General features: G+C 49.4%; 1 protein-coding gene across 1 annotated transcript in view; it reads right to left on the bottom strand.

Moving 5' to 3' along the window:
• Positions 1-23,043, bottom strand: part of PPP2R2D (protein phosphatase 2 regulatory subunit Bdelta) — an 86,062-nt gene that overhangs the window by 11,770 nt on the left and 51,249 nt on the right. Inside the window, exons 7-9 of the mRNA XM_075352259.1 lie at positions 17,078-17,242; positions 14,337-14,506; positions 13,686-13,777 (exon numbers count right to left, since the gene is read on the bottom strand). Coding sequence (XP_075208374.1) covers positions 13,686-13,777; positions 14,337-14,506; positions 17,078-17,242 — 427 coding nt within the window. The remainder of the gene's footprint in view (positions 1-13,685; positions 13,778-14,336; positions 14,507-17,077; positions 17,243-23,043) is intronic.

Raw genomic sequence — 23,043 nt, 5'->3', positions numbered from 1 at the left:
AGAATCCTGTATATAAGAGCCAAGACCGCTATGTAGAACATAAAAAACACTTTATAATACTCACCTAACGGTCGCTGCGGTGGAGTTGGCTCTTTTCTCCAGTGTCGGCGCCGCCTCTTTCACCATCTTCATTCTCCTTCTGAAGTCTGTGTGCATGGCGCGTCCTACGTCATAAACACTCAACGGTGCACTACAATACTCTGATTTGCCTTGCTCAGGACAGATTGAAGTGCGCCTGCGCATGACCTCAATGCCGGCGAGTGTGGATGACGTAGGACGCGTCATGCACCCCGGCTACAGAAGGAGAACGAAGATGGCAGAAAGAAGCGGCGCCGGGCAACGGAGACACCCATATGGCCCAACTTCACTGCAGCAAGACCATTAGGTAAGTGTTTTTTTTATGTTCTACACAGTGGCCTGGGCTCTTGTATACAGCATGTTAGAACACTGTATATAAGAGCCTGGTGGTGGTGGCCGCAGCTTATATGCCAAAAAACGGTGACCGGTTCCCTTTAAATAAAAATATTGAGGCTTGAACATTCTCAGGAGTTACTAAGCATGTGGGTGAAAAAGGATGGCAATGGTGGCATTTCTGAAACCATTTATGCCACTTTTATGGTGTAAAAAGAAAAAAAGAGAATTTTGTTACTTACCGTAAATTCTTTTTCTTATAGTTCCGTATTGGGAGACCCAGACATTGGGTGTATAGCTTCTGCCTCCGGAGGACACACAAAGTACTACACTCAAAAGTGTAGCTCCTCCCTCTGAGCTTATACACCCCCTGGAGAGCAGACCCAGCCAGTTTAGTGCAAAAGCTGAAGGAGAATAGCCACCCACAAGTAGAACCGAGTAAGAACCGGAACAACCGGAGACTCTGTCCACGACAACAGCCGGTGATAACACACGGAACAAGAAAATTGCGAACAGGCAACAGGGAGGGTGCTGGGTCTCCCAATACGGAACTATAAGAAAAAGAATTTACGGTAAGTAACAAAATTCTCTTTTTCTTTATCGTTCCTTTGGGAGACCCATACCATGGGACCTTCCAAAGCTGTCCCTGGGTGGGAATAAACAGAAAAAACTAAGAAGTAGGCGGAGCCTAACTTCACAAGTGGGCGACAGCCGCCTGAAGGATGCGTCTGCCCAAGCTCGCATCTGCCGAAGCATGAGCATGTACTTGGTAGTGCTTCGAAAAGGTATGCAGGCTAGTCCAAGTGGCAGCCTGACAGACTTGTTGAGCCGTAGCCTGGTGCCTATAAGCCCAAGAGGCACCGACAGCTCTGGTCGAGTGTGCTTTGATCCCCGGCGGGGGAGGCACCTGAGTACTCTGGTAGGCGTCCGAAATGGTCGATCTAATCCAACGGGCCAAGGTCGGCTTAGAAGCAGAGAGACCCTTGCGCCGACCTGTGGTTAGCACAAAAAGAGGTGCACCGCCTAAGCGCAGCGGTGCGAGACACATAGATCTGGAGAGCACGCACCAGATCTAGAGTATGCAGCGCTTTCTCAAAGCGATGAACAGGGGCCGGACAGAAGGAAGGCAAGGAAATATCCTGGTTAAGGTGGAAGGGAGAGACCACCTTAGGAAGAAAGTCCGGGGTCGGACGGAGAACTACCTTGTCTTGGTGAAAAACCAAAAAAGGTGACTCCGAGGAGAGCGCAGCCAAATCAGAGACTCTCCTGAGAGAAGTTATGGCAACTAGAAAGGCCACCTTTTGAGAAAGACGATACAAAGAAACCTCCTTAAGGGGCTCGAAAGGGGGTTTCTGCAATACCGTGAGGACCAAGTTAAGGTCCCAGGGATCCAAGGGCCGCCGATAAGGCGGAATGATGTGAGACGCACCTTGCATGAAGGTGCGGACCTGAGCCAGCCGGGCGAGACGCCGCTGGAACAGCACTGATAGAGCTGAGACTTGTCCCTTGAGAGAGTTGAGGAACAGTCCTAGCTGCAGACCGGACTGTAAAAAAAAAAAAAAAGACAGAAGGGTCGGCAACAAGAATGGCCAAGGAGAATGGCCGGAAGAGCGACACCAGGACAGGAAAATTTTCCAAGTCCTGTGATAGATCTTGACGGAGGAAGACTTACGGGCCCGAGTCATAGTGGAGATGACTTCAGGAGGAGTACCAGAAGTCGTCAAAATCCAGGACTCAAGAGCCACGCCGTCATTTTGAGTGCCGCAGAATTCGGGCGGAAAAACGGACCTTGCGAGAGCAGGTCTGGACGGTCCGGAAGATGCCACGGCATCTCCACGGACAGTTGGAGCAGGTCCGGATACCAAGCTCGCCTGGGCCAGTCCGGTGCAATGAGGATGACTCGACGGCCCTCCATTCTGATCTTGCGCAGAACTCTGGGCAAGAGAGCTAAAAGGGGAAACACGTAGGACAGACGAAACTGGGACCAGTCTTGAACCCGAGCGTCCGCGGCGAAGGCCTGAGGATCGTGGGAGCGAGCCACGTAAACCGGAACCTTGTTGTTGTGACGGGATGCCATTAGGTCCACGTCCGGAGTGCCCCACTTGCGGCAGATTGACTGAAACACTGCCGGGTGCAGGGACCACTCGCCACCGTCCACGGATTGACGGCTGAGATAATCTGCCTCCCAGTTTTCTACGCCAGGGATGTGGACTGAGGATATGGTGGACTTGGAGTCCTCCGCCCATTGAAGAATGCGTTGGATCTCCAACATTGCCAGGCGGCTACGTGTCCCGCCTTGGTGATTGATGTAGGCAACCGCTGTCGCGTTGTCTGACTGGACTCGAATGTGCCTGCCTGCCAACAGGTGGTGAAAGGCTAGGAGAGCTAGAAGCACAGCTCTGGTTTCCAGCACATTGATTGAAAGGTCTGACTCGGACGGAGTCCAAGTGCCCTGTGCTCTGAGGTGGAGATGTACCGCTCCCCAGCCGGATAGGCTGGCATCCGTGGTGAGAATCACCCAGGACGGAGTCAGGAAGGAGCGCCCTTGGGACAGGGAGAGGGGGTCGAAGCCACCACTGAAGAGAGCTCCTGGTCCGTGGCGACAGAGCCACTAACCTCTGTAAGGAGGAAGGCCGCTTGTCCCAACAGCGGAGAATGTCCAGCTGCAGAGGACGCAGATGGAACTGGGCAAAGGGAACCGCCTCCATGGAGGCCATCATTTGACCCAGCACCTGCATCAGACGCCTGAGGGTATAACGGCGGGGCCTCAGGAGAGAGCGCACCGCCAACCGGAGTGACAGCTGTTTGTCTAAGGGCAACTTCACAAGTGCCGGCAAAGTCTCGAACTGCATCCCTAGGTACGTGAGACTCTGGGTCGGAGTCAGAGTGGATTTGGGAAGATTGACAATCCACCCGAATTGGGCTAGGGTGGCGAGAGTGAGCGAAACACTCCGCTAACAGTCTGCGCTGGATGTACCCTTGACTAGAAGGTCGTCCAGGTAAGGAATCACTGCCAACCCCTGGAGGTGCAGGACCGCAATCACTGCCGCCATGACCTTGGTGAATACCCGAGGGGCCGTGGCTAACCCGAAGGGGAGAGCCACGAATTGGAAATGATCCTCTCCTATCGCAAAACGTAACAAACGCTGATGTGACACTGCGATTGGCACATGTAGATAGGCATCTCTGATGTCGATGGACGCCAGGAACTCCCCTTGGGTCATAGAGGCAATGACTGATCGCAGAGACTCCATGCGAAAATGCCGCACCCGGACATGCTTGTTGAGAAGCTTGAGATCCAGGATGGGCCGGAAGGTACCGTCCTTTTTTGGAACTAGGAAGAGATTTGAGTAAAAACCTCTGAACCGTTCCTGAGCGGGAACTGGGACAATCACTCCGTTTGCCTGCAAGGACGCCACGGCCTGCGAGAAGGCGGCGGCCTTGGAGCAGGGGGGAGTTGAGAGAAAAAATCTGTTTGGTGGGCTGGAAGAGAATTCTATCCTGTAGCCGTGAGATATGATGTCTCTCACCCACTGATCGGAGACTTGCTTTAACCAAGCGTCGCCAAAGTGGGAGAGCCTGCCGACTAAGGACGTGGCTGGAGCGGGCCGAGAGTCATGAGGAAGCTGCCTTAGTGGCAGAACCTCCTGCGGTCTTCTGCGGACACGCTTTTGGGCGCCAGTTGGATTTCTGATCCTTGGCTGAGTTAGCGGGCGAGGCGGAAGGCTTAGAGGACGACCAGTTGGAGGAACGAAAGGAACGAAACCTCGATTGATTCCTACCCTGGGCGGGTTTCCTGGTCTTGGTTTGTGGCATGGAAGTACTCTTCCCGCCAGTAGCTTCTTTAATGATTTCATCCAGCTGTTCACCAAACAGCCGTGATCCAGCAAAAGGGAGCCCAGCAAGAAACTTCTTGGAAGAAGAATCTGCCTTCCACTCTCGAAGCCACAAAATCCTGCGGATAACAAGAGAATTAGCTGAAGCCACCGCAGTGCGGTGAGCAGCCTCTAGCATGGCAGACATGGCATAGGATGAAAAAGCTGAAGCCTGAGCAGTTAAGGCAACCATCTCAGGCATAGATTCCTTGGTGAGGGAATGCATCTCCTCTAGAGAAGCAGAGATGGCTTTGAGAGCCCACACTGCTGCAAAAGTCGGGGAAGAAGGGAATTTTGTTTACTTACCGTAAATTCCTTTTCTTCTAGCTCCAATTGGGAGACCCAGACAATTGGGTGTATAGCTATTGCCTCTGGAGGCCACACAAAGTATTACACTTAAAAGTGTAAGGCCCCTCCCCTTCTGGCTATACACCCCCAGTGGGATCACTGGCTCACCAGTTTTAGTGCCAAAGCAAGAAGGAGGAAAGCCAATAACTGGTTTAAAGACCAATTCAATCCGAGGAAACATCGGAGAACTGAACCATACCACATGAACAACATGTGTACCCGAAAAAACAGAAAAACCCCGAGAAAACAGGGCGGGTGCTGGGTCTCCCAATTGGAGCTAGAAGAAAAGGAATTTACGGTAAGTAAACAAAATTCCCTTCTTCTTTGTCGCTCCATTGGGAGACCCAGACAATTGGGATGTCCAAAAGCAATCCCTGGGTGGGTAAAAGAATACCTCATGATAGGGCCGTCAAACGGCCCTCTCCTACAGGTGGCCAACCGCCGCCTGAATGACTTATCTACCTAGGCTGGCGTCTGCCGAAGCGTAGGTATGCATCTGATAATGCTTGGTAAAAGTAAGTAGACTCGACCAGGTGGGTGCCTGACACACCTGCTGAGCCGTAGCCTGGTGCCGTAATGCCCAGGATGCACCCACGGCTCTGGTAGAATGGGCCTTCGGCCTTGAGAGAACCAGAAGCCCAGTAGAACTGTAGGTTTCAAGAATTGGTTCCTCGAGCCCCCGAGCAAGGGTGGATCTGGAAGCTTGCGACTGTTTACGCCGACCAGCGACAAGGACAAAGAGTGCATCCGGGTGGCGCAGGAGCGCCATGCGGGAAGTAGAACCTGAGTGCTCTCACCAGAACCAACAGATGCAAATCTTTCTGAAATTGATGGACTGGACGAGGACACAAAGAAGGTGAGGTGATATCCTGATTGATATGAAAATGGGATACCACCTTAGGGAGAAATTCCGGAACCGGACGCAGAACTACCCTGTCCTGGTGAAGGACCAGGAAGGGAGTTTGTATGAGAGCGTTGCTAGCTCGGAAACTCTCCTAAGAGACGAGACCGTTACTAGAAGGCCACTTCCCGTGAAAAACGGGAAGGGAGACATCCTTCAAAGGCTCGAAAGGCGGCATCTGGAGAGCAATTAGAACCTTGTTCAGATCTCAGGGCTCTAACGGCCGCTTGTACGGAGTGCTGAGAAGACAAACTCCCCGTAGGAACGTGCGTACCTGAGGAAGTCGTCGTTTCTGAAAAAATACAGATAGCGCTGAGACTTGTCCCTAAAGGGAACTGAGCGACAACCCATTTTCCTACCTAGATTGCAGGAAGGAAGGAAACATAGACGATGCAACCGGCCAGGGAGAAACACCCTGCGCCGAGCACCGAGATAAGAACATCTTCCACGTCCTGTGGTCAATCTTGGCGGACGTTGGTATGTTAGCCTGTCTCATGGTGGCAACCACGTCCTGAGGTAATCCTGACGACACTAGGTTCCAGGACTCAATGCCACACCATCCGGTTGAGGGCCGTAGAATTCAAATGGAAGAATGGCCCTTGAGACAGCCAGTCTGATTGGTCTGGTAGTGCCCCCGGTTAGCCTACCGTGAGGCACCACAGAACCGAGTACCACAACATCCTCGGCCAATTTGTAGCGACGAGGATGGCGCGGCCGCAGTCGGTCTTGATCTAGCGCAGTACTCTGGGCAACAATGCCAGAGGTGGCACCTAAGGTAGCTGGAACTGCGACCAATGCTGAACTAAGGCGTTTGCCGCCAGAGCTCGATGATTGTGAAACCGTGCCATGAAGCTGGCACATTGTTGTTGTGCCGTGACGCCATTAGATCGACGTCCGGCCTCTGTCAGCGGCGCCAGATCTCCTGAAACCCGTCCGGGTGAGGAGACCATACTCTTTCGGCCACACCTCAGCGACTTAGGAAGTCAGCTTCCTAGTTTCCACACTTGGGATGTGAATTGTGGATATGGTGGATGCCGTGTCTTCCACCCACATCAGAACCTGCCGGACTTCCTGGAAGGCTTGCCGGTTGCGCGTTCTTCCTTGGTGGTTGATGTATGCCACCGCTGTGGAGCTGTCCGACTGAAGTCGGATATGCTTGCTTTCCAGCCGCTGTTGGAAGGATTGTAGGGCAAGATACACTGCTCTGTGTTCAAGAACATTGATCTGAAGAGTGGACTCTTGCTGAGTCCACGTACCCTGAGCGCTGTAGTGGAGAAAAACTGCTCCCCACCCTGATAGACTCGCGTCTGGACCTTCTTTTTGACCAAGAGGTGAGAAGAAGCCACCACCGTAGAGATTCCTTGGCCGCCTGAGAAAGAACGACGACTCTGTTGAGGGACGTCGACTCCTCGTCCCATTGGCGGAGAATGTCCCATTGTAGTGGACGCAGTAAAACTGCGCGAAAGGAACTGCCTCCATTGCTACCATCTTACGTAGGAAGTGCATGAGGCGTCTCAATGTGTGCGACTGGTTCTTAAAGAAGAGCTTGCAGCCCGTAGTGAATGCTGTTTGTCTAGCGGCAGCTTCACTATCGCTGAGAGAGTAAGAAACTCTATGCCTAGATATGTTATCGATAGGGTCGGGGTCGGATCTGACTTTAAAAAGTTGATGATCCACCCAAAACTCTAGAGAGTCTCCAGCGCAACGTTCGGGCAGTGTTGGCATGTTTCCTAAGAGAGTGCCTTGACAAGTAGATCGTCTAAATACGGGACCACAGAGTGACCCTGAGAGTGCAGGACTGTGACTACTGCTGCCCTGACCTTGGCGAAGACCAGTTGGACTGTCGCTAGCCGGAAGGTAGAGCTACGAACAGAGGGTGTTCGTCTGCTATAACGAAGCGTAGAAACGCTAGTGCTCTGGATCAATCGGCACGTGTGGATAAGCATCCTTGATGCCTAATGATGCTAGGAAATATCCTTGGGACCTTGAGGCGATGACATGGCGGAGGGATTCCATCCGGAACCGCCTGGTGTCCACGAGCTTGCTGAGCATTTTTAGATCCAGAACGGGACGGAACGGCCCGTTGTTATAGGTACCGCAAAGAATTTGGGGTAAAAACCGTGACCTTGTTCCTGAAGAGGAACGGGGGTCATCACTCTTTCTGCCTATAGAGTGCACCCTGTTTGCAGAAGAGCAGCGGCCCGGCCGGGAGGTGGAGAAATTCTGAAGAATCGAGTTGGAGGACGAGAAGTGAGCTCTATCCTGTACCCGTGAGACAGAATGTCTCACACTCAATGGTCATTGACCTATGGCAGCTAAATATCGCCAAGGCGGGAGAGCCTGCTACCGACCGAGGCTGCAAGTCATGAGGAAGCCGCCTTGGAAGCGGGTTTTCAGACTGTCGCTTTTTTGGGCGAGACTGAGCCCGCTAAGAATCTTAGCTCCTCTGATCCTTTTGAGTCCACATTGGACGAGGAAAATGGGACCTGCCCGAGCCTCGAAAAGGCCGAAAACCCCGACTGCCTCTTGCTCTGTTGGGGTTTGTTGTGTCCGGGCTGAGGAAAGGATGAATCCTTACCCCTGGACTGTTTGATGGTTACATCCAACGCTCACCAAACAGTCGGTCAGCAGAAAAAGGCAACTGGTTAGGCAACCTTTTTTGGAAGCAGAATCTGCCTTCCATTCACTTAACGAGCAGACCAGGCTCTGCTTAAAAACACGGAGTAGCGGAGGCTACCGCCGCACGGTTCGCAGAGTCCAGGACAACCTGAATCGCGTAAGAAACAAATGCAGACAGTTGAGAGGTTAAGGATGCCACCTGCGGCACAGATGTACGTGTAACCGTGTCAATCTGTGTAAGACAAGCTGAAATAGCTTGGAGTGCCCCAAGGGAGAGAATGCCGGAGCCAACGGTGCGCCGACAGCCTCATAGATGGCTTTCGACCAGAGATCCATCTGTCTGTCAGTGGCATCTTTGAGTTTGCAGTTCCATCTCCCACTGCAACTATGGATCTAGCTACAAGCCTGGAGATTGGAGGATGCCGCTCGGGACATTGGGTCCAGTCCTTGACCAAGTCAAGGGACAGGGATAACGTGTATCCTAAGCCGTTTGGAGAAGCGCATATCTGGATAAGCGTGGTGTTCCTGGACTGCCTCTCTGAAGGCAGAGTGGTCCAGAAAAATACGTGAAGCTGACTCCTCCACTGGAGGAGCTGTGAGAAATAACCCACATTCTATAGATGGACGCTATAAGATTATTTACTATGGCGTCACAATCAGGTGTATCCAGATTGAGAGCGGTCTCAGGATCAGAATCCTGAGCCGCTACTTCCGCCTCATTACACAGCGAGTCCTTCTGTTAGGACCCTGATGAAACCGAGGCCGCTCATAGCGAGCCCACTTAGGCTGTCTGGGACTGACGTCCGTGCAGAGCCGTGACTCTGGGATGCGTGTGACATTCCCGGAGCTGTTAGTTATTCACACTGAGGGGGGCCATGGATCAATGATTCAACAGTGCCCATATTGTGAGAGACATGTCCGGACTGCTAGACTTCTAGTATCATAGCCATAGTATCAGAAAAACTGTCAGTAAATACTGCAGACACCGTCCTCATCCCCTGGCCATTAGTGCATAGAATGGGAGTCTATGTACCTGCCGGCCGTATAGCCGTACATGCTGTACCAGCTGTATAGAAAAACATGTGGTTCTGCACCTTTGTTTTACACAGAGAATATGCTGATAACTCCTCCGCATAATCCAGGAGGGTATATACAACGTGCGACCAAACAGTGCAATGTATATAGTACAAGCATATCTATAAGTGCACTTCTGCACTAGTGGGGTTAGCACCACAGGTGCTGCTTAACGCCTGTTACAGCGATTGTGTGACTATCAGAATGCCAGGGTCTTCCACACTTGTCTCTGTATCGTACAGAAACTGACACTAATGGCTGCCAGTGTCCTTGTAGAGAAGGAAGCCGTGGGCGTGCCTGAGAAAGTGCGGGAATCCGGATTCACAGTGCACACAGTGAGAGGGGTGGAGTATGCAAAACATACTCCAGCTCTCAGCTCTGCTCTATGCAGCGTCACGCCCCTACCCTGACTGTCAGGGCTGTGGGCGGTAACGAAGGGAGACTAGGCCCAGAAGCCGGGGACTCGAGTTAACAGCGCGGCCGCCGTAAAAGCGCGGGCCGCGCTGAAGTCCCCGGCGCACCACAAGTGCCAGCCGCGCCGCAGTTCCAGCGGCCGGCGCAACCGATTCCTAGAAGTGGCCAGCGTCCCGCCCCTCTCCTGACTGGCAGGTCTGGGGGCGGGAACGAACGGAAGCAGGCCGCAAAAGCCGGGGACTCTAGTTATCAGCGCGGCCGCCGTAAAAGCGCGGGCCGCGCTGAAGTCCCCGGCGCACCACAAGTGCCAGCCGCGCCGCTGCCAGCGGCCGGCGCGACCGATTCCTGGAAGTGGCCAGCGTCCCGCCCCTCTCCTGACTGGCAGGTCTGGGGGCGGGAACGAACGGAAGCAGGCCGCAAAAGCCGGGGACTCTAGTTATCAGCGCGGCCGCCGTAAAAGCGCAGGCCGCGCTGAAGTCCCCGGCGCACTACAAGTGCCAGCCGCGCCGCAGTCCCAGCGGCCGGCGCGACCAATTCCCATAAGTGAGCCTGCTTCAGCAAAGCTGAATGAGGCCATGGCACAGGCGCCGCAGCGCTGATGTCCCCCGGCGCACTACAACACCCAGCATGCTGCGGTGTGAGCGCCAAATGCACGGGGACACAGAGTACCTTGAGGAAGCAGGGCCATGTCCCTGATGTACTCCGCTCCATCCAGCATCTTCTCCAGGGGCTGTAGATGGAGCACGGTCTCAGTGCCTGGAGACCGGTAAATCCCACTTCACCCAGAGCCCTGTAAAAAGGGATGGGGAAGGAATCAGCATGTGGGCTCCTGCCGCCGTACCCGCAATGGGTACCTCAACCTTACAAACACCTCCGACATACAGTGGGGTGAGAAGGGAGCATGCTGGGGACACTATATGTGTCCTCTTTTCTTCCATCCGACATAGTCAGCAGCTGCTGCTGACTAAAAAGTGGAGCTATGCGTGGATGTGTTGCCTCCTTCGCACAAAGCACAAAACTGGTGAGCCAGTGATCCCACTGGGGGTGTATAGCCAGAAGGGGAGGGGCCTTACACTTTTAAGTGTAATACTTTGTGTGGCCTCCAGAGGCAATAGCTATACACCCAATTGTCTGGGTCTCCCAATGGAGCGACAAAGAAAACGCGGCCCCCGCAGCTTCATACACAGATTTGGCCAGAAGGTCAATCTGACGGTCAGTGGAATCCTTAAGTGAGGTGCCGTCAGCCACCGACACAACGGTCCGGGCTGAGAGCCTAGACACCGGAGGGTCTACCTTTGGGGAGTGAGACCACTCCTTGACCACCTCAGGTGGAAATGGAAACCGGTCATCAGAACCATGCTTTGGAAAGAGTTGGTCAGGGCAGGCCCTGGGTTTGGTCACAGCGGTCTGAAAACTGGAGTGGTTGAAGAACACTCTTCACTCTCATAGGCGAGGTAAACTGATGTTTTTCTGCCAAAGAGAGTTGCTCCTCTGACACTGGCGGATTGAGATCCAGCACAGAATTAATAGAAGCAATCAAATCACTAAGATCTGAGTCACCCTCAGAGAAATCGAAGGGATACATAGCCTCCGAGCCCCCAGTGAGGGCATCCTCCTCATCTTGAGAGTCAGCTCTTGAGACAGAGCCGTGGGATGGGGAGGGGGAGGAAACCCTGCGCCTTCTCTTAGAAGGACGGGGTCTGGGATCAGATGATGAATCCTCCGTGAGCTCCGATGGACGGAGGTCAGAGGATAGGAGTCCTCTGTCAAGAGTATTAGAGGCACCCTGTGAGGGGGGCTGATGCATATTCATCGTTGTCCTGGACAAAAGTCCCATGGACTCAGCAAATGACTGGGATATGGACCTAGAAAAGGACTCTACCCAGGCCAGGGGTTCAATCACAGGTGCAGCAGCAGCCTGAGAGACCACTGGGGGTGAGACTCCAGGCTGTGGCACCGCCAAGTTAGAGCAGACATCACAATGTGGAAAGGTGCTCGGCTCAGGCAGCAGGAGCTTACATGCAGAATAAAGCTTTGGAGCCTTGCTCCTTGTGTGAGACATGCTGCTGGAGTGGGGGCTTTGCAGAGAATGAACCCCAGGGAGAATATACAGAGGTCCACAACCGGAGACCGGCTGTGGCTTACCAGACCGCTGAGCGCGGTGTTGTGTGCCCTCCAGATCCCGAAGCCCGGTCCCCCAGAGCGCAGCACCTCAGCAGAGATGCAGAATGCAGGATGTCCCAGAGCAGAGTGAACTCTGCCTGAGAAGAGGGCGTTCCTATAAAAGAGCGGGAACTGGAGGGCTATAGAGACATGCAGGGAAGGAGGGACGCCCCAGCAGTGGGGAGTGTCCCTCCCCTGTGTAGAACGGCCGCCAGGAGGAGCCGAACCTGTCCCTCTGCATGAGTGACATGCGAGGGCAGGAAAATGAAACTAAGCCTCCGGCGAAGCCGGGGCCTAAATTTAAGCGGCGAGGCCGACAAGCAGGCACCATCGTCGCGGTTCTCAGGCAAAAGCTAGAGAACCCGCCGGAAAAGTTAAAACAATTACATACAGCATACTCTCCCCTTACAATAAAGAACCGGGACCCCCAACATAAACGTCTCAGGTACTTAGCTGCTGAGACGCAGGGCCATGTCCCTGGGGATGAGTGCTCCGGTCCAACAGAATCCTCAAGGGGCTGTGGATGGAGACCGGACTCCTGCCAGGCATGGAGACCGTGCTGGCTCCCACTTCAAGCCAGAGCCCAGAAGGGATGGTGAAGGAGCGCGGCATGTAAGGCTGCAGCCTTGTAAATCAACCTTAACAACACCACCGACACAGTGGGGTAAGAAGGGACATGCCGGGAGTCCAGACATGGACCCGCTTTTCTTCAAACTCTTTCCAAAAGTCAAACAAATCAGATGAGAATGCATGTGTGGATGTATGCCTCCTGACACAAAGCAATAAACTGGCTAGGACTGGCTACCAGGGGGTGTATAAGCTCAGAGGGAGGAGCTACACTTTTAAGTGTAGTACTTTGTGTGTCCTCCGGAGGCAGAAGCTAAACACCCATGGTCTGGGTCTCCCAAAGAACGATAAAGAAAAGAAAATTATATCTTACATAACTATGGTGAACACTGTATATGCAAAAGGATCCCTTCCCTACATCTTTTAACGCTTTTCCATGTGGCAATAACTCGTTGGGTCTTAGGGGTACTTCTCACATAGCGAGATCACTGCTGAGTCACGGTTTTTGTGACGCAGCAGTGACCTCATTAGCGATCTCGCTGTGTGTGACACGGAGCAGCGATCTGGCCCCTGCTGTGAGATCGCTGCTCGTTACACACAGCCCTGGTTCATTTTTTGGACGTTGCTCTCCCGCTGTGACGCACACATCGCTGTGTTTGACAGCGAGAGCAACGATCTTAATGTGCAGGGAGCCGGCTTCTGGCAGCCTGCGGTGAGCTGTAACCAAGGTAAATATCATGTAACCAAGCGAAGTGCTTTGCATGGTTACCCAATATTTACCTTAGTTACTAGCGTCCACCACTCTCAGGCTGCCAGTGCCGGCTCCCTGCACACGTAGCCAGAGTACACATCGGGTAAATAAGCAAAGCGGTTTGCTTATTAACCCGATGTGTACTCTGGCTAGCATTGCAGGGAGCCAGCGCTAAGCGGTGTGCGCTGGTAACCAAGGTAAATATCGGGTAACCAAGCACTTTGTTACTTGATATTTACCTTAGTTACCAAGCGCAGCATCGCTTCCATGCGTCGCTGCTGGCTGGGGGCTGGTCGCTGGTGAGATCTGCCTGATTGACAGCTCACCAGCGACGCACCAGCGATCCTGACCAGGTCAGATCGCTGGTGGGATCGCTGGAGCGTCGCTAAAGTGTGACAGTACCTTTAGTGGAGGGGCTGACCAAACAATTGCACTGGTGTAAGCTGAGAGCAGGGCAAAAGGTTGGCGAACATCTACCTCTGACAATACATAAAGAAAAGCCAAAAATAACTTTGTAAGTAGTGGGCAGAATCAGTTCTGGAGAAAATGTGCATTAACTAACCTGTCCGACCCATTCCAGCAGCATTCAAACTTGTCAAAGATGCAGTCGTTTTCATAGAGGGAGCAAAGCTTGCTTCGAAGATATTCATGAACCTGGGGAGCGCAGGAAAGATTAGCATCAATGAGTATGAATCAATTACAGGGGCTTCCCGCTTATTTACATATAGAAAGGTTGCCCCAATTACAAAAAGGGGTCACAGCAGGTCTGGTTTCTGTGTGTGAAGAGATTTGGCTACTGATTTTAATATATAAGCCAGCCCCCTTCTTTGTCTATGGATCAGCTCTGACTTAGAAGGGGGCTGGCTTATGTAAAATGCCATGGAATAGATGGCATAATATTAATAATAATTTATTATTATTATTATTATTATTATTATTATTATTATTAATGTAGTGAAGTGTTGCAATTGAATTGTGCAATCAATCCCCAACCCACACAGCTCCAATAAAGTGGTGACAGAGGGATCCCACTATCCTGCTTCAAGCATAAGCCAAAAATGGAACGGACGATCTTGCACTGATATTTTCAGATCAAACTATTACATAATAAAAATTATATCTAATATGTAAAACATTTTTTCTTCTATAGAAAAGAACAACAAAAAAAAACCCAACAAAAACCCATACAAACAATATCTGAATGAGTACAGACCTGATATGTTTCTACTGGTCGGCTCTCCATGTTGAGGTCCCACACTTTGACAGACAAGTAATCTCTCGTCATCATGTAGCGACCGCTGTTACTGAACTTGACATCCGATATCGAAGAGATGATTTCAGAGAAAAATGATCTGCTGCTCGGGTCCTCAGGTTCCTCAAAAACTGAAGAACAATATAAAAAAAAATAAATCAAAACCATCAGAACTGAACTACGGCTTAAGATTAAAATTTCCCATAGATTACTGCTCCATTGTTATATCCCATGTGTTAGCAAAGATTGAGATATATACAGTGCCTTGTGAAAAGTATTCGCCCCCCTTGAATTTTTCAAACTTTTCCCACATTTCAGGCTTCAAACAAAAGGTAAAAATGTTAATGTTCTGGTGAAGAATCAACAACAAGTGGGACACAATTGTGAAGTTGAACGAAATTTATTGCTTATTTTGTAACTTTTGTAAAAAATAAACTGAAAATCGGGGCATGCAATATTATTCATCCCCTTTACTTTCAGTGCAGCAAACTCACTCCAGAAGTTCATTGAGGATCTCTGAATGATCCAATGTTGTCCTAAATGACTGAATGATAAATATAAGCCACCGGTGTGTAATCAAGTCTCCGTATAAATGCAGCTGCTCTGTGATAGTCTCAGTGTTCTGTTTAAAGCGCAGATAGCATCATGAAGACCAAGGAACACAACAGGCAGGTCCGTGATACTGTTGTGGAGAAGTTGAAAGCCGGATTTGGTTACAAAAAGATTTCCAAAACTTTAAACATTCCAAGGAGCACTGTGCAAGTGATCATATTGAAATGGAAGGAGTATCATACCACTGCAAATCTACCAAGACCCGGCCGTCCATCCAAACTTTCATCTTAAACAAGAAGACTGATTAGAGATGCAGCCAAGAGGCCCATGATCACTCTGGATGAACTGCAGAGATCTACAGCTGAGGTGGGAGACTCTGTCCATAGGACAACAATCAGTCGTACACTGCACAAATCTGGCCTTTATGGAAGAGTGGCAAGGAGAAAGCTATTCCTCAAAGATATCCATAAAAAGTGTTTAAAGTTTGCCACAAGCCACCTGGGAGACACCAAACATGTGGAAGAAAGTGCTCTGGTTGGATGAAATCAAAAACTTTTTGTGCACAATGCCAAATGATATGTTTGGCGTAAAAGTAACAGCTCATCACCCTGAACACACCATTCCCACTGTCAAACATAGTGGTGGCAGCATCATGGTTTGGGCCTGCTTTTCTTCAAAAGGGACAGAGAAGATAGTTAAAATTTATGGGAAGATGGATGGAGCCAAATACAGGACCATTCTTGAAGAAAACCTGTTGGAGTCTGCAAAAGACCTAAGACTTGGATGGAGATTTGTCCTTCAACAAGACAATGATCCAAAACAAAGCAAAATCTACAAAGGAATGGTTCACAAATAAACGTATCCAGGTGTTAGAATGGCCAAGTCACAGTCCGGACCTGAACCCAAATCGAGAATCTGTTGAAAGAGCTGAAAACTGCTGTTCGCAAGCACTCTCCATCCAACCTCACTCGGCTCCAGCTGTTTGCAAAAGGAAGAATGGGCAAGAATTTCAGTCTCTCGGTGTGCAAAACTGATGGACACATATCCCAAGCGACTGCAGCTGTAATCGCAGCAAAAGGTGGCGCTACAAAGTATTAACTTAAAGGGGACTGAGGCTCTGTGCGCACTAGTGCGTTTTACCCTCGGATTTACCCGCGGATTTGCCGCGGAAATTTCTTGAGAAATGTCTGCAATCTTTGTGCAGACATTTCCCAGCAAATTCTATGAGAAAAAGAAATAGCTGTGCGCACACTGCAGATTTTTCTCAAGAAATTTCCTTGAGAAGAATTTCTCGAGAAAATGAGCATGTCAATTCTTTTCCGCAGGTACCCTGCGGATTTCGGCAGTACAGCCTGCAAAATCCACAGGGAACCACCCGCGGGAAAATCGCGGCAAATTCGCGGCTATTCCGCGGCAAATCCGCATGCGGATTTGGTGCGGATTTTTTCCGGAGGTCCGGAAATCTTTCACTCCCAGAAGTTTCTCAAGAAATTTTCTTGAGAAAATTCACATTTCTAGTGCGCACATAGCCTAATAATATTGCACGCCCCAATTTTCAGTTTGTTTGTTTTTTAAAGTGTAAAATAAGCAATAAATTTAGGTCAACTTCACAATTGTGTCCCACTTGTTGTTGATTCTTCACCATAAACATTAAAATTTTTATCTTTAAAGCCTGAAATGTGGAGATGGAGATCTATATCTATTTACGCACACATATGTGTAATATAAAATTATTATATTATATATATACATACATACATACATACATATACATACACATACATATATATATACACATACATATATATATATATACACACACACACACATATACATACATTATATATATATATATATATATATATATATATATATATATATACATACATATATATATATATATATATATATATATATATATATATATATATATATATATATATATATATATATATATATACATATACACATATACACATATATATATATATACACATATATATATACATACACATACGTATATATACACAAACACACACATATATAACAGTATATACACATACATACAGTATACATATAATTTTATATATACATATATTACACACACACAGTAAAACAAAATCTAATTTTATCAGGAACTATGAACTTACATTTTGAATGTCTATCGCAGAGCGCAGAATCCCGCATATCACAAAGTCTAATTGTTCCTTTGCTACTGCTGTAGACGAACACGTTACATTGGTGCGGGTGGAATTCAGCAGCGGTGATGACTTCTGTCAATTCCTCCATATTAGCAGGCTTAATATCTACAATGTCTGACAATATGGTTAAGGGCTTCTCTCATAAGAATACAAAAATAAATACACACATTAATGCAGGTATAAATTGCACCAGGCAGGAGAGTTAAAAACCAAACCCTTTGGAATTCACTCCCTATCATACAGGTAAGGCAGAGTCATCTATTGTCACTATTGGGGTGCTTTCAATGTCTTTTCAGCTTAGGGGCAGAACATTGTATAGTATCTGAAGGAGGCTAAAGCTTTGGGAGAAGCAAATTACAAATTTGTTACTACTGAAGAGATCCTACAGCTCTAAGTCTCCGTTCACACTAGCATGATCACCATTATGATCTTAAGAGATTGTACCAAGATCACAAGTTTCTTTGCTGGTAAGGCGGTAAGTGTCTGAATGCTCGGTCCCTTTCCAAATCACATGAATTGTGGTCAGAGTGTACAGGGATGATTGAGATAGCCAGTGCGGCACTCGCCTGTCAAAAATGGAGCAACAATGTACGTGATCTATCACTGTTCCACAAACAAGGACCGCAAGTAAGTGACCTCTGCCCAAAAGGATCAGACTCCCATCTGCTATTTTGTGAGAAGGTTGCAATCTTGTAAATTAAATACTATATAGAGCCCAGATCTATTAGAAGGGAAAAAAGTAACAATATTCTGGCCGGAAAGGAAACATACTGAGATCTCGGCCATTATGATCTTTTTTGTATTCATACAGAGCAATGAAAACCTTGGTCTCAAGCATATAGCCACAAGCAGTTCATTTGCGTCAGTCGAAAATGAGACATTTTTCAGGGGAAAACTGCTTCAGGAAATGCGCCTATGCAGAGTCTCCTTAGAGCTTGTTTTTTTTTTTTTATCCTGAATCATTCTTTTGATATAGAATTATAAACCTTTTAGCATTTCTTTCTGGTGGATGATAATAAAATATTATAATTATATATATATATATATATATATATATATATATATATATATATATATATATATATATATATATATATATAATGTCCAAAGACGGACTTTAGATTGTGAGCCCCAATGGGGACAGTGTTCCTGATGTATGTAAAGCGCTGCGGAATGTTAGCGCTATATACAGATGATATTTTTTTTATTTGAGAAAATATATTATAACATTATATATATATATATATATATATATATATTTATTTTTTTTGGAGACTACTCTAGAGCAGCTTTACTAATAATAAAAAAATTGTTTGGACAACTTTCTATGAAGTTAAATTGAAAAGCAATCTGGTTTTCAGAAATTCCAAGCACTTAAAAGACCTGAGCTTTTTTTCCCTTCTTAGGCATTTTTGCTTCATAAATTGGTAGTGTTCTGTCGATTTTCCGTAAAGATTAAGGTATTTTTCGCTTTATAAGACGCACTTTTCCTCCCAAATATTTGATTCCTCTTTGAAGGAAAATGGGGGGTGCGTCTTATAAAGCAAATATAGCAGTACCTGGGGGTCCTGTCTGTGCGGTGATTGGGCGGCCGGGTGCCTGTGGCTGCGTGCAAGTGGCCGGGTACCTGTGCTTGCGTGCGGTGGCAGCCGGGTACCCGTGGCTGTGTGCGGGCGGCAGCCGGGTGCTGTGTGCGGGCAGCGGCCGGGTGCTGTATGTGCGCGGCGGCTGTGTGCTGTGTGTAGGCGGCGGTCGGCGGCCGGGTGCTGTGTGCGGGCGGCGGCTGTGTCCAGGCAGCGGTCGGGTGGTGTGTGCGGGCGGCGGCTGTGTCCAGGCAGCGGTCGGCGGCTGGGTGCTGTGTGCAGGCGGCGGCTGTGTGCGGGCGGCGGCTGTGTGCAGGCGGCGGCTGTGTGCAGGCGGCGGCCGGGTGCCTGTGCGGGCGGCAAATGGCAGGTACCCGGCCGCTTGCATGCAGGGTGGGCGGCCAGCCTGCTGGCTGCCACTCTGTGCTTGCGGGGCGGGCGGCTGTGCAGCAACTTACCCGGTTTGTCCGCGGTCCCAGTTTCAAATGGTGGCAGCGGGCGCGTGCGCAGATGGAGCCCTTGGATGAGAGCTCCATCTGCGCAGGCGCCATTATTTGAACCAGGACTGCGGACACTGGGACACTCACTGCAGCGGCCTGCTGCATGACTCACCCGCCGACGCTGCTGCTGCCGCCACCACCACCACCACCACCACGGGCCCCGCGGCTCCTACCACCATGGATCCCCCGGCTCCTGCCACCCCGGACGCCGCTGCCACTGACCCGCCGTGCCTGCCAGCAAATCCGCTGCCTCCTGTGACCCCGCTTCACCACCACTGCTGCCCCCCTCTGGTAAGAGAACACCGGATTATAAGATGGACCCCATTTTTCTTTTTTTATGTCTAAGTTTGGGGTGCGTCTTATAATCCGGTGCGTCTTAGAAAGCGAAAAATACGGTATATATCTATACAGTCATATGAAAAGGTTTGGGCACCCCTATTAATATTAACCTTTTTTCTTTATAACAAATTGTGTTTTTGCAACAGCTATTTCAGTTTCATATATCTAATAACTGATGGACTCAGTAATATTTCTGGATTGAAATGAGGTTTATTGTACTAACAGAAAATGTGCAATCCGCTTTTAAACAAAATTTGACTGTTGCATAAGTATGGGCACCCTTATCAATTTCTTGATTTGAACACTCCTAACTACTTTTTACTGACTTACTAAAGCACTAAATTGGTTTTGTAACCTCATTGAGCTTTGAACTTCATAGGCAGGTGTATCCAATCATGAGAAAAGGTATTTAAGGAGGCCACTTGCAAGTTGTTCTCCTATTTGAATCTCCTATGAAGAGTGGCATCATGGGCTCCTCAAAACAACTCTCAAATGATGTGAAAGAAGGGAATTTTGTTTACTTACCGTAAATTCCTTTTCTTCTAGCTCCTATTGGGAGACCCAGACAATTGGGTGTATAGCTTCTGCCTCCGGAGGCCACACAAAGTATTACACTTTAAAAAGTGTAACCCCTCCCCTCTGCTATACACCCTCCCATGCATCACGGGCCCATCAGTTTTGGTGCCAAAGCAGGAAGGAGGAAACTTATAAATTGGTCTAAGGTAAATTCAATCCGAAGGATGTTCGGAGAACTGAAACCATGAACCAAAAGAACAATTCAACATGAACAACATGTGTACACAAAAGAACAACAGCCCGAAGGGAACAGGGGCGGGTGCTGGGTCTCCCAATAGGAGCTAGAAGAAAAGGAATTTACGGTAAGTAAACAAAATTCCCTTCTTTGTCGCTCCATTGGGAGACCCAGACAATTGGGATGTCCAAAAGCAATCCCTGGGTGGGTAAAAGAACACCTCGATAAAAAGAGCCGAAAAACGGCCCCCTCTTACAGGTGGGCAACCGCCGCCTGAAGGACTCGCCTACCTAGGCTGGCATCTGCCGAAGCATATGCATGCACCTGATAGTGTTTCGTGAAAGTGTGCAGACTCGACCAGGTAGCCGCCTGACACACCTGCTGAGCCGTAGCCTGGTGCCGCAATGCCCAGGATGCACCTACGGCTCTGGTAGAATGGGCTTTCAGCCCTGAAGGAATCGGAAGCCCAGAAGAACGGTAGGCTTCAAGAATCGGTTCCTTGATCCACCGAGCCAAGGTTGACTTGGAAGCCTGCGACCCCTTACGCTGGCCAGCGACAAGGACAAAGAGCGCATCCGAACGGCGCAGGGGCGCCGTGCGAGAAATGTAGAGCCGGAGTGCTCTCACCAGATCTAACAAGTGCAAATCCTTTTCACATTGGTGAACTGGATGAGGGCAAAAAGAAGGTAAGGAGATATCCTGATTGAGATGAAAAGGGGATACCACCTTAGGGAGAAATTCCGGGACCGGACGCAGAACCACCTTATCCTGGTGAAACACCAGGAAGGGGGCTTTGCATGACAGCGCTGCTAGCTCAGACACTCTCCGAAGTGATGTGACTGCCACTAGGAAGGCCACCTTCTGCGAAAGGCGTGATAGAGAGACATCTCGCATCGGCTCGAAAGGTGGTTTCTGAAGAGCCGTTAGCACCTTGTTAAGATCCCAGGGTTCCAGCGGACGCTTGTAAGGTGGGACTATGTGGCAAACTCCCTGCAGGAACGTGCGGACCTGCGGAAGCCTGGCTAGACGCTTTTGAAAAAACACGGAAAGTGCCGATACTTGTCCCTTGAGAGAGCCGAGAGACAAACCCTTGTCCATTCCGGATTGAAGGAAAGAAAGAAAAGTGGGTAAGGCAAACTGCCAGGGGGTAAAACCCCGATCAGCGCACCAGGATAAGAAGATCCTCCAAGCCCTGTGATAGATCTTGGCGGACGTTGGTTTCCTGGCCTGTCTCATGGTGGATGACATCTTGAGATAACTCTGAGGACGCTAGGAGCCAGGACTCAATGGCCACACAGTCAGGTTGAGGGCCGCAGAATTCAGATGGAAAAATGGCCCTTGAGACAGCAAGTCTGGACGGTCTGGGAGTGCCCACGGTTGACCCACCGTGAGGTGCCACAGATCCGGGTACCACGACCTCCTCGGCCAGTCTGGAGCGACGAGGATGGCGCGGCGGCAGTCGGACCTGATCTTGCGTAACACTCTGGGCAGCAGTGCCAGAGGAGGAAATACATAAGGCAGTCGAAACTGCGACCAATCCTGAACTAATGCGTCCTCCGCCAGAGCTCTGTGATCTTGAGACCGTGCCATGAATGCCGGGACTTTGTTGTTGTGCCGAGACGCCATGAGGTCGACGTCCGGCGTTCCCCAGCGGCAACAGATCTCTTGAAACACGTCCGCCTCCTTCAACACAAAGCATAAAACTGATGGGCCTGTGATGCACGGGAGGGTGTATAGGCAGAGGGGAGGGGTTACACTTTTTAAAGTGTAATACTTTGTGTGGCCTCCGGAGGCAGAAGCTATACACCCAATTGTCTGGGTCTCCCAATGGAGCGACAAAGAAACAAAGATTATTCAACATAGTTGTTCAGGGGAAGGTACAAAAAGTTGTCTCAGAGATTTAAACTGTCAGTTTCCACTGTGAGGAACATTGTAAAGAAATGGAAGAACACAGGTACAGTTCTTGTTAAGCCCAGAAGTGGCAGGCCAAGAAAAATATCAGAAAGGCAGAGAAGAAGAATGGTGAGAACAGTCAAGGACAATCCACAGACCACCTCCACAGACCTGCAGCATCATCTTGCTGCAGATGGTGTCAATGTGCATCGGTCAACAATACAGCGCACTTTGCACAAGGAGAAGCCGTATGGGAGAGTGATGCGAAAGAAGCCGTTTCTGCAAGCACGCCACAAACAGTCGCCTGAGGTATGCAAAAGCACATTTGGACAAGCCAGTTACATTTTGGAAGAAGATCCTGTGGACTGATGAAACAAAGATTGAGTTGTTTGGTCATACAAAAAGGCGTTATGCATGGAGGCAAAAAAACACGGCATTCCAAGAAAAGCACTTGCTACCCACAGTAAAATTTGGTGGCGGTTCCATCATGATTTGGGGCTGTGTGGCCAATGCCGGCACCGGAAATCTTGTTAAAGTTTAGGGTCGCATGGATTCAACTCAGTATCAGCAGATTCTTGACAATAATGTGCAAGAATCAGTGACGAAGTTGAAGTTACGCAGGGGATGGATATTTCAGCAAGACAATGATCCAAAACACCGCTCCAAATCTACTCAGCCATTCATGCAGAGGAACAATTACAATGTTCTGGAATCCCAGTCCCCAGACCTGAATATCATTGAACATCTGTGGGATGATTTGAAGCGGCTGTCCATGCTCGGCGACCATCAAACTTAACTGAACTGGAATTGTTTTGTAAACAGGAATGGTCAAATCTACCTTCATCCAGG

This window comes from Anomaloglossus baeobatrachus, chromosome 5 (genome assembly GCF_048569485.1).
Source record: "Anomaloglossus baeobatrachus isolate aAnoBae1 chromosome 5, aAnoBae1.hap1, whole genome shotgun sequence".
NCBI lineage: Eukaryota > Metazoa > Chordata > Amphibia > Anura > Aromobatidae > Anomaloglossus > Anomaloglossus baeobatrachus.
Note: the sequence above shows the minus strand (reverse complement) of the source record. Positions and strands in the feature narration are given on the sequence as shown.